This window comes from Eurypyga helias, unplaced genomic scaffold (genome assembly GCF_000690775.1).
Source record: "Eurypyga helias isolate BGI_N326 unplaced genomic scaffold, ASM69077v1 scaffold1045, whole genome shotgun sequence".
In the NCBI taxonomy this organism is placed as follows: domain Eukaryota; kingdom Metazoa; phylum Chordata; class Aves; order Eurypygiformes; family Eurypygidae; genus Eurypyga; species Eurypyga helias.
In genome coordinates, this window is record NW_010253166.1 from 73,960 (window position 1) to 91,582 (window position 17,623).

At 38.0% G+C, this 17,623-nt stretch overlaps 1 protein-coding gene across 1 annotated transcript in view; it reads right to left on the bottom strand.

Annotated features, from left to right (window-relative positions):
• The window catches only part of ANKFN1 (ankyrin-repeat and fibronectin type III domain containing 1), a 141,309-nt gene that overhangs the window by 53,425 nt on the left and 70,261 nt on the right, over window positions 1-17,623 (bottom strand). The window contains 1 exon segment of the mRNA XM_010152557.1: window positions 4,074-4,208. Coding sequence (XP_010150859.1) covers window positions 4,074-4,208 — 135 coding nt within the window.

The window sequence follows — 17,623 nt, forward strand, 5'->3', positions numbered from 1 at the left end:
GAAGACAGCCTTTTGTTTTACAGATGCATCCGTGGATCCATTTAGGAGTATAACCATGAGGGTCAACAGATTTCATTCACATCTGTCTCTGTTTAGCGTAGCTTCAATAGTTCAGTTTATTTTCAAATATTAAAAATAAGTTTAAGAAATAGCTGATTACCCCCAAAGATGATCACCAATCTTCCACTGTTCCGTGTTATTAGTATTTTAAAGAGACTCAGCAATTAACAAAATATATAATTCTCAGTTACTTAAAGGAAGTTTCAGTTTCCCAAAGTCATTTGATTCCAAGAGTACAGTCATTGAACATCAAATACCACACAGTTAGTAGAAAACTCATGAGAGAGAATAATCAGCATTTACCACACAAACCTAAACATCATCAAGACGGGGACAAAAAAGAAGAGTAGACGCACCCAATACTTAATTCAAAGGTAGCTCAGCATACTCCACTGTGTTTGCTTCAGTTATGTTCTTTTATATGAAAAGCAACAGGCTCTGCACCTCTGAGGGGCACAATATTACGTTATGATGAGATTCCAAGCTTCATTAAGCCTGTATACCAATATGGAAACCTACTGAGAAGCTGTATAGACATTTACTAAGTTTGCATTAAATAAACTAGGCATTTCTACTTAGTAGGACTTCTCATAGCTATTGTGGTATTACTAAAACCAAACGAGAATACCTGTCATTAAAGCTAACGTGGCTTATGCTTTTCTAAGTCCTTCCTAGGCTGACAGTCTTCATCTCGTGAGACCAAACCACCTGCTTGTTGAATTCAAGTCCCTAAGTTATCTGTGGAGAGGACAGCTATTGAAGAGGACCTGATCTTGGCTGGAGATTGTTGGTGTTGATGTAAAGAGGTATTTATTTATATTTAAAGCCATGCTTATAAAAGCTGTAGTGCTTCTAGTTTATAGAATTAGTATTGTGACAATACTCTCAAGGATCAAAATAATTACTAAAAAAGGAATTTTGCCAGCCTGACTCCTAAAAAAACAATCTCTTCTCCAGCCTTCACTAATGCAGGAATTGTATTTGTATCCATCTCTGTAAACTCAGTTGCCCAGGTGTCTTTCACAGAACATCTTGAAAGTCATCAAAGTCACAGAATCATAGAATGGTCAGGGTTGGAAGGGATCTTTGGAGACCATCTAGTCCTCCTCCCCACCAAAGCAGGTTCGCTCCAGAGCCCGTTGGACAGGAATGCATCCAGGCAGGTTTTGAATATATCCCGAGAAAGAGACTCCACCACTTCTCTGGGCAGCCCATTCCTGTGCTCTGGCACTCTCAAAGTAAAGATGATTTTCCTCATGTTAGGATGGAATTTCCTGCATTCCAGTTGGTGCCTGTTGCCCCGTCTTCTCACTGGGTGCCACTGAGAAGAGTCTGGCCCGTCCTCTTGACACCCGCCCCTTAGATACTTCTAAGCATCGATAAGATCCCCCCTCAGCCTTCTCTTCTCCAGACTAAACAGACCCAGGTCTCTCAGCCTTTCCTCACAAGAAAGGTGCTCCATTCCCTTGACCATCTTCGTACCTTCCGCTGGACTCTCTTCAGTAGTTCCCCATCTTTCTTTACCTGGGGAGCCCAGAGCTGGGCTTTCCTTGTTTCAAGCTTTTCTTGAGAAGTAGAGAAGTTATTTTCAGAATCCAAACTTTTTACAGAGAACAGCTTGACAGTAACATTTACTTTTATGAGGAGTTATTAACTTGAGCAAGTAAAGTGGATCTCTCAAATTCTGAACAGTTTTCCAGGAAATCTGAAGGTTGGCAGAGGTGTTCTAGTCACACATCTCCCAAAACACATTCAAAACTCAGATAGTTTGCAGGTCAGTTCTATCTATTTCAGTATGTACACTGTAAAAAGAAACTAGGTTCTCTAAATACGTTACAGCACTCTGGGATGCTGGTGTAGTCTCAGGACCAAAGCAAATTTAGGTATCCTTGGGCTGCTAGTCTGTGTCTCCAACCCAGAAAGGCTCAGCAGCAGTTTAATACCACATTCCCCATGGCATGGGTTACTGTCCATATTGACTGTATCTAAACACAGAGTGACTCCACTCCTTGCTACGAGTTGCTGGAGTCTTTTCAGCCTTGATCTGGTCAATGAAACAGGATTTATACATTCAGATGAAAACAATATTGTTTCTAAAAGTCTAAGCAATGACTTGAGCAGAACCCCAAGACTAACATTAATGTAAGAAGAGGACAGAGTCTTTTATCATCTCTTTAAAGTTTTTCTTTACTCAAGAGCAGGCGAGTCTATAGAGAAGCTAAGTGAACACTGTAAAAATTGCAGCTATTCAGCAACAAAACACGTGGCATCTGTGCTATCCACACAGAATCAGTGCACTGCAAATGACATGAAAAATACAAATGTTTCCTGTATACTAACCACCAACATCCTGAAATAGTGCATGGAATAAACACAGAACAATAAAGCAATAACTGGAATAGTATAATGCAAATGAACTGCCTTTTTTACAAGTGTGCTGGAACAGTAAGATGCAAAACGCTACTGAAGATTATTGTAGTTAGCATGTTTTCTAGTCACATACAAGGTATGAAATGAAAAGCCAAAAGATAAAGGTAACCTGCATATTCTGGAAAACTTTCTGGAACTGTGATCTTATTAGGCTGAAGAAATGACTCCTGGGAGAGCAAAGGAAATGAGATCGGGCAAAATCGTGGGTAAAATGTATATAAGGAAAATGAAATAAGGAAAAATGAAATGAAATAAAGGAAAACAAAGGAATGAAAATAAGGAAAACAGTAAAATGAAATAAGGAAAACAAAGCTCAATTTACATGTTTCTGTGATTGAAAACATTGTTTTTATGGGATATTGGCAATTTATCTTTACAGACAAACTATGTTGTAAGAGCAGTTTAAGGTCTTTTGTTGGTTTTCTTTGGTTTGTGTGGTTTTTGTTTGTTTGTCTTTTTTTTTACAACCGTGTCCTCATCTAACCTCACCCATTAGGTAAGGCTCTGAGATGTGCATTGTTTTGATCAAAATAACAAAACCCCCAACTGAAATGCACTTAGCCTGAGGATATATCATCATCATAACTAAAGTTGTTACAGTACGTCAAAGAGGAACAATTTAGAAACAGGTGACATCCAGAACAGGCCCAACTGAGATTTTCACCTATGGAAGCCTCTGCACGTAGAATGTCAGAATGAAATAAGGACATCTCAAGATGGTTCAGGGTAGCCCCAGAGTAGCATTCTCACAGCAAGTCAAGAACTACAACAAGCAGCATGTTACAAGGTTTCTCAGTAAAAGGCAGGACTAGACAGAACAACAGCAGCAGCTCCCCTTTTAACTAGTCATATTAACAGGAGTGTGCACTTCTGAGAATTAAAAAATACAAAACTAAAGTCTTCTGACAGTGGTCCCACTAACAAATAAGCTGAATCTTTGGGAAAACTGTTCCTACACTACTCTGGAAATAACCGCTGAAACAGTCTCGTTTGTGTGACTATCACCCTGCTCTAGCATGTACAAACCAGTGACCGAAGTCTTCCAACACACATTTCATGCTGCACAGACTGTAGCTTCATCTTTGTGATTTGATCTCTGCTTGTACTTCTAAGCATTGAAGTAACTGTTCTGTTCCCCAACAGCAGGATGCTTTAAAAGTCAAATTCAAATGCAATTCAATATAAATTATTTACCATTACAAAAGTTTTTTTTTTTAATTAGAAAATCATGACCTTAGTCATATTGCAGAGAGAGAAAAAAAACATCCAAATCACAGATCACTCTTTTTTTTTTTAATTAGGAAATCCTGACCTTTTAAAGTCATATTGCAGAGAGAGAGAAAAAACATCCAAATCACAGATCACTGTCAGTTGTATGTGACACATACATGCTGCACTGGGTAGACAGGTGCACAAGTAGGACACAGCATAGCTGTAAAAGCATTAACTTCAGACTTTGCAAAGACACAATATCCAAGAAAACACTCAAAATTATACATGTTCTTACATATGTTTATGAAACCATTTTGTACTTGAAACTGATAATTAAGAATACATGCATTAAAGAGTTAAATTTGACTTACCTGCTTAGGCTACCCGGGGCAAAACGTGAACAAGTTGCGGGTAACTGTCCCCTGTCTTCATTCAGTGAATCACATTGGCTTGGCTGTCGCTGCTGGTTCAGCCTCCGGGCAGAATGAGTAAACCTCTTCCTTATACTGCATGAATGATCAGATATGAAAAAGCTGATTACTAGCAATTGCTGAAGTCCAAGATCACTGATAAAACCTCAGAGCAAAACAGTATTTAAAGCAAATAGTGTGGTATCACAGGTATGCTTGGTGCCTATACTATGCTCTATACTAGTTACCTGTGCAGGAATATCTAATATATAAAGCTCTTGCCTCCATAGCCATGACTTCTGTATGCTTTAGGATTGTTGTATCCCTTAAAATTGATCAGCAGCACGACGTGTAAGTAGAAGAAATAATTACTGCCAGGGTAAACAAAACTGCATTGGAATTAATTTGCCATGAAGTATGAGCAAAAAGACATTAATGCAGCCATCTTAAAGCAGTTAGTTTTATATTAAACCAATAAAAGCAGAAAAAAAAAGAATCACAGTCCTACACTCGGTCCGGTAATGCATGTTGCATGTGATGTATTGTTTTTTCTTTCTTCAAGCAGGCTATCACTACAGCTGTCGGCAATCACAGCAACAAAAGCTGCAGCCATATCCACAGCTATGGGACATCTGCAAGAGCGTTTGAAAGCTCCCAGCCTGAACAGGTTACGCTTTAAAAAGATCTTAAATGAATAAGAAAAACGTGTTTTATTGATGCCTACATCTCAGCTAAAACAGATACTGTAATGTCTGCATTAAGAACTTCCAAAATAGCAGAATGGTGATATTTCAAAATACAATATTTTTTACTATCGAGCAAAGCCCACAAATGCTGGAACCCACAAAAGCCCACATAGATGTTACATAGTCAGAATATAGAATTACCAGAACAGCCTTAGAATTCTAAAAATATTGACAAAGATAAACAACAATCTAGAAAATCATTATCTTCCCCAGACAGTCCACTGAGTTAAATTTATGTAACCAGAAGACTCCTGTGTACCCTCTGGGATGAGAAAAAAATTAAGAGACACTAATTCCTGATCAGTCATAGCCAATGATCATCAATATCTACAGAAAAGGTATCTTTTATTGTTTTTAGAGGGATACCAGAGCTACTGTTAGATACTGCTGAAAAAAATTCACTGGCCTTATTCAGACACGATGCTTGATTTTTGGAAAATGTTGGAAACCTGCCAAGAGCTGTTGAGCAGTCTGACTCTCCATCCTTTCAAAACTCAGTTAAGGGTCCTGGACATCATACCAAATAGCATCCTTTTGCCAAAGAAGCTGGAGTTAAATCTAGTCCTGGGCCTGATGTTTGTATGTCATGGGACTTGAACTTATTCTGTACTTTTTAAATCAATCTGTATATGGACCAAACCGTTTTTGAGAGGTTTCTCTACATGCACACATGGATGCACATGTACATAAACATGCATGTGTACATATTTCAGACACATAACAAGAACGTCAAATGCAACTACCTCCACGCTTTGGTGTCCTAGAGAATTACAAAGCGCTATGATCATACACTGCACACAACATTTCTTCTCCTGTACTATGAAAAACACAGGCTATACATGTATAGGATTCCTGCTTTCGTTCGGCTGCTTCTGAGGATGGTTAGAAGGCTGCAGGACAGCTGACTGAGGACACTGCTCCTTGCCAACAGGAGGAAGACTGGAAATCTTTCAAAACCCACCAAATACCTCTTTAACACTGTGATACTATCTGCAAAAAAGCATGCTGAAAATGTGAAATGTCTAAATTAGTTAAAATTAAATGTAAGCATAAAAATTCCATTTTCAGTGCTGTGCTGAATAGGGATGATTCTTGTGAGTCAAAATTCCTGATTTTGGGTCTGTATAGACCCCCCTTTATGGAACTCACTTTTGAGATAACTCTCAATTTCCAGCTGTTTTCAGGGGAAAAAGCTGCAGTGGGTTTACTGAAACTAGTCTATTCTTAAACATTTTCTAGCAATTTCTCATTGTGGGTCAATACTCCTCACTTCTCTCCTTTGCTTTCTCCCTTCACCTTGGTGGAAGGTAGACCTTTTGCAGCTGCCATTTCAATTTTTATGGTGCCTAGTACTTCTCTACTGCTACCCAAACATTATTTAGTAGAATAGTAAAAGACAAGACGCTTTTTTGCCCAAGATAGTTCTATGAAAGACAATTAGTTTGTTTATACCAAGTCAACATTTTTCTGATCTTCCTGTCATATGAATTCAAGTTCATTATTAAAGTGTTCAAAAGCCAGTTGTCATGAAACAACATTGTGAGGTACATAATCATAAATTTACCAAATGAGAAAAACATGAAATTAATTACTAAAAATAATGAATGAATGTGTGTAAATAAGTGCAAGAGGCACCTACATCTTGTTCTGGAAATGGAGAAGACTAAAAGACCTACAGAAAACAACCCCCTGGGTTTATGATAAAACACATGCAAGCAGATCTGTTGGTCTGATCTTGCACAGAAACCGGCGTGTTCTTGGCCTTTGATGATTCCAGTAGATGGCTCAGAGATGTCAGCCATTTGTGATTTCACTTGCCTTTATCTCAGACTTGTTAGTTGAGCAGAATATTTTGTTTGCTGTACTTACACTACTTAACCTATTGCAGCAGATTTATTCCATGTTTGATCACTAAAAGTTTACCTACCCACAGCACATACCATGAGCTGCTTCCACAAGGTATTATTATTAATCCTATTGCTAAAGCTGCATGTTTTTATGAAGATGTATGTTTAGTGGTACATTTTGTTTAAAGAGGCCACCCAAGTTGGCTGATAAACGGACACATTTACCAAAATGTTTACCCTGTATTGTTCTCAGCTTTATACACCACAGATATTTTTGGCAGCCAAGCAGCACATTTTATTGGCTATTAATTCCATTTAGCAAACTGTTAGTTTCTTCTGGACACCGGCAGCACGTCTGGGATGAAGGAGGCTGTTCTCATGCGGAGGATGAGAAGATCACGAAGCTATTCTGTACAAAACCTCAGGGTAGCTGGGAGGCATTCATTTCCATTTCGTCAATCAATAGGTGGCACTAGTCACCCAGTTCTTCAAAAGCCTGACGTGGTCCCTGGAGCAGCAGCCACACACAGGTTACATTGTCCCAAGCACACAATGTTCAACGCTTAATTGCAGATGGTATTTCAGTAGCAAGCACGCCCTCCGTATACCGAAACGAACCCTCCTAGCTTTTACAGTGCTTTGTGTTTTGACACTGTGCATACGCTTGAGTTTGTGAAAAACGTTCAGTAGCCCAGTGGTCTGGAAACTGGGAGGGAAGTTTGGGGCAAAGAAACTCACTCAAACATTTGAAATTTGAAAATTCACATGCAGCCTGACTTGACTTTTTAATCAGTCAATGGCAAAGCTGTCATCATCATTAGAGACTAAGCGGTATTTTAGACTGTTCATAATCCCCCCAAAAGGAACAAATACCGCTCAGACTTCAGAGCTGATGTCCTGTACACTGTCATGGCCAGGGTGAGGTGATGTAGCCAGGCAGATCGGATACCTGGGAATGGGATCTCAAGCTTCCTTCCCAACATAGCATGTTTGGGCCAACAGTCTGGCAGCTGTATACTCTCTCATTTTCGAAATCCGTGACTAGAAAGATGGTTAAAGTGACTCTGCTTCTTGAAACAAGATATTGGGGTGGTGTTGGGGTTGGTTTTTGGTTTTTGTTTGGGTTTTTTTTTCCCATACAGCCAAAGGTATACAGTGGGAAAGGTAAGGGAAAAAACCCCAACCCCAATAACAAACCACATCACAAAAACCCACAAACCCAAAAAACCCAAACAAGCCTATAGAAGTGTATTTTTCTTTGTCCCCACACAATTCTTTCTTGAAAACTTTCATACATATAAGCCACTGTAGTAAATTCCAACTCTGTTTTTGGCAATTTCTGCCTCTCTGGCTCCTTGTTTACCTATCATCTTTCACACATACCCCTTTGCCAGTTTGTTAATTCTCTGTCCTGTTCCCTGGTTTCTTGTGTTTCCTCAAGGACATTGATCTGAGTCTTACTGTTTCACTAGTTCCTTTAACCAGTGTTCTTGATCCAAATCCATAGCAAATAACCTATTATCCAGAGAGACACAGAAGTATTCAGTATATTCATAAAAAAGACAAATATTTCCCAGTTCATCAGTCATAGACGTGATCAAACTTAAGAAATTCTGAAATTGAGTGAAGAAAAAATAATTGTGTTTGGACTAAGTTTAGAACATTTCCCAATGAAATAATCTTCCCTAGTGTTTTGAAATATTTGAGACACTCATGATGTAAGTGACTAAAAGAGACTGAGCTTGGCAACCCCAGCTCCTCCAGGCTTCCTGCCTTCGCCGTGGTTCCTCATCTGAGGTCCTCTCAGCACAACCTGGATTTCAACACGCCCAGGCGCTGCTGCAGGGCTGAAGCTGGCAGATAGGCCAGCGCCTGGGGCTTGCAGACTCCCACTTCCACAGGAAGGCCAGGACTCCTCCAGCTTTGTGGCAGCTGATATGGCAGCGGTGCCATGGAGCTGTGGACCCTGTTTCCTTATATTTCAGTATGGTTTTAGATGAACTAGCAGGAAAACAGAACTGTTTGGAGAGAATTCTTTAAAGATGGTGTGTTTTTTGTACAGTTTGTTTTCGACGAAGTGGCTTTTTTTTTTTCCCCTAGTCTTTTTAATTGGAAAATCTGGAGAGTAATCATCCCTGACTGCAGCAGAACAGAATCATAATCTGGAGTATTTGAGCCATGAAACACTACTTAGTCATTTGGGATCGTTTGGAGTGTAAGTTAAGGTAAACAGGAATACCTTAGTGTAAGATGTTCATCAGATCCTTAAAGCCATTACTGTTTGAAACAGGGATTCAAAGAGCAGCTGCTGCTACCCTAAGCAATCCACACACACATCAAGAGGTGCTCCCCAACAGTGCTGGATGAAAATGCTGTCCTACTGCAAAAACAATGCAGAGCAGAATGCTTTTTGCTAATGGTTCCTGCAATTGTTCTCCATATTAGGAAAAAAAAGATACTTGCGCCAACACTTCCATCTTCAGAAAGCTTGTAAAAGTACATACAGGCCATTAGACATATCTGAAGATATTGCTGTTCTTCAGAAACAAATTACGCAGCTGAACATCACAGAAATAATGAAGTTGTCAGCAACAACAGCGCAACTGTGTTGTTTTGTCAGTCTCATGTTGATTATGCTATCTAGTCAGACACTCCATATAGAGATAATTTATGCCATGTATTGTTTGGCCATGACTACTCCCAGCTGCACTGCATTTAATCCAAGTTACAACAGACCACTTTACAAACAGAAATTACCAGGCTTTTCATAGCTGGCAATTTCTAGATTAGGAAAGAAAAAAGAAAAAGTAGGATTTACCAAAATTGAGCATGGAACAAAGCTGAACAGAGGCAGACATGCACGATTACAGACAAGCACTTTTTCTTTTTTTTTTTTAAATGATCGCTGTAAAGTGAAGCTCTCTTCAAGGATCAGAACAAATCTTAAGGTTGTGACATGGTCATTAAAAAGACCAAAATTAATTTATAAATATATAGATAGGTGTCATTTCAAGCCTTGCATGATTACATTAATTAGCATTGTAATGACTAATATAAGGCCTGTTTCTGAAGGTGAATGTCCTTTTTCTCCAAAATTTGATGTATAAGACCATCAGTTATAAAATACTAAATAAGTGTCATTACTTTTCATACTGAGCAAAGAAACAACTTTGATAATAGAATAGCTTCCTGCTATTCTGTGAACCCCAAGCAGTGTTTGTTTCACTAAACAGATGTTCTTAAAGAACAGCTTGTTTGCCTTGATAAAAACAGAAATCTGTTCAAGGAGCAACGATTTCTCTTTAGCAAATATTTTATAGTGATTAAAATCAGGCATTACAAAATCAAGAATAAAGTACTGTTTCGGAAAAACATCAATACTGAGGACAAGGAGCAGGAGGAGGGCAACTATTTTCAATAGCTAACATTTACCTGGGGAGAATAGTTTTTCCAGATCCTGATAGAGACAGACTATTCTAGTTAACAACAATTCAAAACGAACCCATTTGTCTGCATTATCAGGGAAAGAACTGCAAGGAGATCTGTCTCACTAGACCAGCCTTTGTAAATAGCCCCATGGGCCATCTCTGTAATAGAGAAACATCACACTTCCTGGCTATGATAGTTTTACACAGGCTGGAATTCATGCTGCAATCATTTGGTCTGATGTGACTGTTCATTTACATTTTAGTTAAAATGAAAATAACTCTAAGGAGTTCCGAAGCAGTGTCTCACAGGAGCAATACAGAAACCTAAACAGAATAGAAGTGATTGCCGTGAAGTAACTCCAGGCTTTCCAGTGCAATTCTATTTCACATTGAGTTAAAAAGCACATTCAAAGATTCATTTTGCTGAGCATTTATGATAGCTTTCAAATCACAAAGATCCAAGGTTTACTACAGCGAAGATGTACATGCACATAAAAGAGTTATTGTTAAAGCCTTCTTATAATTTACAGAGACAGGGACGTATGATTATGTGTACTTTACAAGGAGTACGAGGCTCAGCAAAATCAGTGGTAAGATTCAAAATATGCGACTGTTCTTTCCTGAAGTCAAACATTTCAATAAAAGTCAAATTAAAATGCAGGAAATGCAACCAAATCTTTCCTGTGTAGAATATAGGAGATCTGTAACATACTTTGCCAAAAATAATTACTTTTTTATTGCAGTAATACTTCAGGCTTTCAAAATACGGAGCAGTTAGAATAGCAGTTCATGAAAATATCCTCTCATCACTTTCCTTAAGCCCTGAAAGTGAGGAATGTTTCCTTTCAATTAGTTATGTCAGCCTCTCAGTAAGCAATAAATACTATTACTAGTACTCACTTCGTTGCCACGAGTCCAATCTCCACCACCACAAATGAGAACAGAATAGAAAGTGATCACTGCTCTCTAATGAGCACGTACTTCTAGTTCACAGCTTCTCTTTCCACTCCTCCATCTTCCTCAACTAGTGCATCCATCAACACCAAAGGCGAGAAATGAATCTACAATAAATTCTGACTTTTCATGGCAGGTTGCAGCGAGCATTACTGTTACAGGTCAAAGAGGATCTGATTCAGACCATGAGATTTTTGGTTTTGTTTCTCACACTCAAATTCTCACTTAGCAAGGTACTTGGGGTGCAGCCTTTAAGACACGGATTATTTCTTTCAGGACTAAAAAAACCCAATCCCTCTTAAACAGGGATGTGGTACATGTCAAATCCTGATAATTCAGGAAAAGTATCTGAACTTCCACCTTGTTAGTAGACCATCTGGGACATGCTTTACTCATTCTCACTCATCCCTAAATCAGAAAGAGCAATGCTGGTTAATCTTGGGGCAGAAGGTGCTTACAGGACACAACAGCACCCTGGCAAATGCCTGGATCCATTATGGGGTGTTCAACTAGCATAACCTGCTAAGTTGCACTCGGAGCTGGTTCAGTCTCCAGCTGGGCCAAGTTTCAAAGCATCTTTTGTTCTTTAACTCATACTGAAACACTTGTTAGTCCCAGACTACAAAGACATTGGCAGGGAAAGCCTTTGTGATACCAAGCTCGCACACCCTACAGGTTTGCCGTATGAAAAATGTTATCTCCATGTTCATTTACATTTCGGTTACACGCAGCAAAGTGAAAATATTAAAAATTAACTTCAGAAAGTTAAAAAACCCTAACATTCCACAGCCTATTATAAATAACAACTACCTATATTTTTATAAATGAAATACTTAGAAAGTTTTTGTACATCACCCTCCAGATATTTCATTGGTCGGAGTTGTCACAGGAGACAGATGGGGAAAATAATTTGCTGCTGTGTTAAAAGATGGAATACTGATTTGAAAACAAGGACCCATGGTCCAATGAAACAACATTCTTTGCAGCTAGAAGTGCTAATCTGATTTCATCTGAATTGAGTTAATAAATATTTGCAAAACCAGGCAGCTTAGGTGGCTTAATTAAGAAAACACTTGCTTTTCACCTTTAGGAATTCATTTCCTCCAGGGTCAGAGTTTGGTGGTCTTACAGCTATTGCACAAACCTTTGCACACTTTGGAATGATTAATGATCTCTGTTCAGAAAAATTATGAGGTGCTATAAGGAAAAATTAACTGAATTCACACAATGTGAAACCTCTCACTGAGGTTTATCTGCCCTCTTTTTTTTTTTTCATTTTTAAAGAGGGCATGATGTGTATGCATGTATTTCATAGATAACTCGTATAGGAGACATGAGCAACCTACAAACCTGCACAGTAGTATCTTGTATGGCAATTCAGTGAGTCTCTCCTGTAGGCAACACTGAGTCCAACTGAAATCTTGTAGACATCAAGTGCTGGCAACAGAATTACCCTTCACTGATCACTATGACACCTGAGCCCTTGTACAGAAAACAATGCCCATTAAATGTTTTAATTCAGGTGCTCTTCTTGATTAATAAAAAAAACCCCCAACCTAACCACAATTGCACAATGAGAACATAATTTGCATTGCTGAAGGCGGCATTCAGGGCAAACTCTTGCCTCTGGGCCTTTATCCACTTTTCCAAATAGACACTATTGCATCAGATTCCATACCAGACCCATTGTTGCTCCTCAGCTAGCAATAAAGCCCTGTAATTGCAATGAAGAGTTTGCTTTCTGATCAGTTTTTGGTTCTGCACTGATTTAAGCAGTATTGGCAAATATGTGTACCCTGTTCAGAACTGAGCACTTACTTCTCCTGTCTTTTGGAGATAGGCTGTTGATCTTCTAAAGCATGACCACAGTCATGTGCTAATGGTGCTATTAACCAAGACTGCTTCTACTCTGAAGATAGTATATTAATTTAAATGTTCATAGCAACAGCTTTTTAGATAGAATAACCTGTTTCTTCACAAAAAAGAAAAAAGTAATGAAGATGAATGAACAAGTTGAAGATTCAAGAAGTCCAGGCAACAGTACCAGTTTTAATACCTCTATGGACACCTCACTGCATCCCAGGTATGTTATGATTTCCTTCCCTCAGCTTCTGATGTATTAAATATACAGCTGATAGGTAAATGTGAAACTTAAATCACCAATATTTGTCATGTATTGAGATTCTCAGATGGATGATAGTTTATTATATTCAGTCCTCTAACAGCAAATCATGTGCTCTAATACTTTGGAAGCACCTGATCTTTTCTACTGCCTACACTTTATTAATAAAACTACGTATTTTGGTTTAAATTAGGGGCCTCAATTAGAAAAAACTTGAGAATTACCCACTATCAGCATGCAGGATGAATTTGATGTCTTCTCTGAAAACAAAACAAAAAGACCTGTGCTGAAAAACAGAAGGTAAAATTTATTATTCCAGCTGCACTTCATAAGAAGCAGTGTTAAACATGAACCATGTAAGATTCTTTCTTAGAATTGCTGGTGCAGATGGCTGTGTTTCCTACTGTTCAATACAAATAAGGTGAATTTTCTTGACAGAAACACTTAACTATGGAGTGGGAAAAAAACCCATCAAGACAGTAAGAGCTAATTCAACCTTGATTCGTAGATAAAGGGCAACCATGAAAAAAACATGTAAAAATTCCATTTTTGATTTTCAAAAAGGGGCATTCAATGATGCCATAATCCCTCTTACAGTATTCTGTCAGAAAGCTCAGATACACTTTCACATGGACTTCAGTACAGAAATGTGCTGGGATGTTGTACTGGAATTACTGTTGTAAGTACCAGTACTGGAAAGTTCAATAGACTGCAAATGGGCAGGACAGGAAAAGGAAGGTAGGGAGAGCAATTTGGTCAGTAGTTACTCAGTGTACCTGTGGCAGAGCTAGAATTGGACATCAATATTTTTCCTACGCCTCTTTATACCTCATCATACAGCTTAGCAGAATTTTTATGGAATTCTGTTCAGGTTTTGCTCATCTGACTTACTCCCTGACTTCAAGAAATTACCATGGGACGGAATATTAAAGTTACTGATACGCTACACCCACACGGCTTAGAAAAGCTCACAGTTTCGGTTATATAAAATTAGAGTAGAATAAAGTTATTGGCCAATGAATGATGCCATCTTTTTCTTCAAATGAGGCTATATTAATAACCAAATTAGCTGTAAGAAACATTTCTTTACCAATCAGGTTGTCAAACACTGGAACCAGCTTCCTAGAGAGATGGTCGATGCCCAAGCCTGTCTGTGTTTAAGAGACATTTGGACAATGCCCTTAATAACATGCTTTAACTTTCGGTCAGCCCTAAGGTGGTCAGGCAGTTGGACCAGGTGATCATTGTAGGTCCCTTCCAGCTGAAAAGACTCTACTTTACCTGAATCTGTACTTCAGTAACAAGGTAAAGTATCAGTATTTCAGTATTATAGAAAAGTTTGATTACTCAGCCATTACATCACAATCTCACAGTTTAAATAATACTTCCTAATTTCTGGAATAAAATAAAATAGAGTCAAATAAAATAAAATAAAATCCAGACACTTAAAAAAGCATTAACAAATAAGTAAAATTCAGTCCTTAAAAAAAGGATTCTTTAGAAGGGTGAGAAATCCAAGAGTAACTACCAGGCTCCTGAAAATACAAACTGATAGCATCAACGTGTCTAAAAATTGAATGCTTTAATATATCAGATACAAACTGTGCTGGGAGAACACAAAATTGTAGGACACACCAAAAAAAAAAAAAAAAAAAGAAACAGCTAGATTTTCTGACAGTGGAAGAAGTACAATTACAACCTTAATAGTACCAACCTGCCACAAAGATTGCCTGGATTTTACTCTTCATACAAGAACTTAATGTTTTAATAGAAGAAAACAATTAAAAGATATGATTAATAGAATTCTAATGAGTTCTAATATGTTTAAAGAACTAATGCATTCACAGTTATACAAGATTAAAAGAAAATTTTGGTCAGAGTTTTTCTAACAATTTATCTATGAACACAGAATGTGGTTTTGGAATGCAGAGTCTTGTTCATCAGGCTTTTGGGAATAGGAAGGAGAATAATACAATTGGTTACTTCTAGCCAGAATGATTTGTACAGCCCTCATGAAGAATAAGGAGTTCAGGCTTTAAAGTGAAATGAAGTTCCACGGCTTCCATGCAATATGATCTACATTCCATAATGAGGGCTCCTGTTTTGTTAGCAAATAATAAGCACCCCTCTAGGTTATTGCCTTTCGGATATCTGCTACAGATCTGATGGTTTGTAAGCTTCCTTAGCGCTTTGATCTTAGGTTTAGGTAGGGAGAATCTCTCAGTGGGTTACAGATATGAAACCTCACTATGTAGGAGATACCTACTTTCTGTAATAGTTGAATCTGGGGTTGAAAACAGATTATCACAACAGAAACAGCAATCCTCACAGGCTTTGGCAGTACTGAGCTGCTGCTGTTCTGTGCTGTCAATCAGTTGTCAACATGTAGAAGAACGCTGCTTCCAAGGTCAGACAGTATTTCCAATTGTGCTCATGGTGCTTACATTAGATAACAGCGTAAGGATGAAATGTCACTCGCATACCAGAAATACATCTGAAATGTGAAGTGGGAAATAAATGAGTGACCACAAGTAGACATGAAAATAAAATAAGATTGTGGTGGTAAGTTTTGAATTTGCAGTGAAAGTTGAGTGCCCGCGAGATGTGGTTTCAGGAACGCATGCTCCAAAGCAGAGTCAGTTCCTTTTGATTTCTCTTGCCTGTGTCTATCCAAAGAAGCATCTGAACTGCGTTTCCAAGCAAAAATAAAATAGACCTAGATGACTTCTCAGGGATAAGCCATGAACTTTTCCTTTTCTTGAAAAGCAATGCCGAAAGTGAAGAAGTTACTGTCCTGAAAATTACTATATTGATATGTGCCCATCTAATAAAAAGGAACCAACAGAGTTAAATTATATTAAAGAAAAAAAAGATACATACAATGAGCTTTTGAGATAGGATGAGAGCAGCTGTGTTTCCTCAAGTACAACTACCAGGTAAATAATTTTCTGTAGAAGAATGCTTTTGAGAAAACTGCTTACAGAAGATTTCTGAATAAAAAGAAAGGCAAAATTCCCGACAGCATTTGCTGCAAATTAAACAACCAACTAATTATCAAGTAGTGTCTTTCAATACGAAATAATTAATACAACTGAATAGCATACACAGATGGGTGAGAAAATTATGCTTATGAGTGAATTATGAAAGTCAGTGTAGTCTAGAAGTAATTACAATGGAATTCTATTCCATTAGTTCTATATAAAGAGATATTAACTCATTTTCACCTCTGTCTCTATGAAGACAGGGAGGTGCACTTATATACAGTTTCATCTATTTCAAATAAAACTGGATTTTACACTGTTAATAACCCAGGAACAAACAGAAAAGAAGAAAAAAAAATCACCTTTCTTTACAATTGACAGGTCATGATTCAGAAAGTCAAAAAAAATTACAATTGCATTATCTGTGCTGTTCTGAAAAATAATACTCTATTAAGAATGAATTATGTAAAAAATATAATCATAAAACCTCAACAAATGGCAAATGGAGACGACCAGTCACAGGCAAATTACCACCCAAAGCTACTGACCGCTATTAACTGCAACAGGATTTGAGCCAATCTGTTGCTTCAAGGGTATATTTTGATTGGTTTAATTCTTCTGCTGGACAGCACAGAAGATGTGGAAGGCTTTTCTTAATTACAGGTTGAACACTCTGCAACTTGTTTCTATTACCCACAACTCATCTGTCTATGTTCTTTTATTGGCAGCTTTTTCGTAACCTGAACACCAAACCTGAAAGCTTCTTCAGCTTCCACTGATGGTACCGTAGCAACAATAGGCAGCTGTCGGGGAATCAAACTGTGCAGCATCCGCCTATTACTGGTTTGGAGACAGATTTTTTTAAAATCTTGAAACACATTTTGTTTAAAAATTGCAGATGCTTTAAAGTTGTATAGGAAATTACTATTGGATCTACAGCATTCTTCCAAGATTCTACCCAGGCAGGAAGACATGCTGAAAATTAATTTGGTACCAAAAGACAGATAAAGGATAGGTTATAGTTAAAGTAAAATAGATGCAAATGTAATTTCAGTGATGGAATAATCCCTTGTTTTACGAGTACCTATACTCCTAGATAAATAATTCTCACCAGATTAAACTGATAAGATTTCAGTCTGGAGAAGAAAGCAAGCCACTATTTGGTAAATCATTTAGAAAGTCTCAATAGCCATATATCTGAATCATTCAACGTGAAAACTTTAAAAGAAGAAACTGTCCAGGATGAGTTAACACTTATCTTTATGCAGTGGATTTGTGACAGGGTCTGGGAAAGGAAAACATGCACAAGACTTCTGAGAGCAACTTCTGATCATAGCTCTTCAATTACAATAGCAGTTCATAACCAGCTGAAAAAATAGGACACCCTCCCCATTAGGTATATCCTGTGACAGAGGAAATAGGAATTTGCTTTG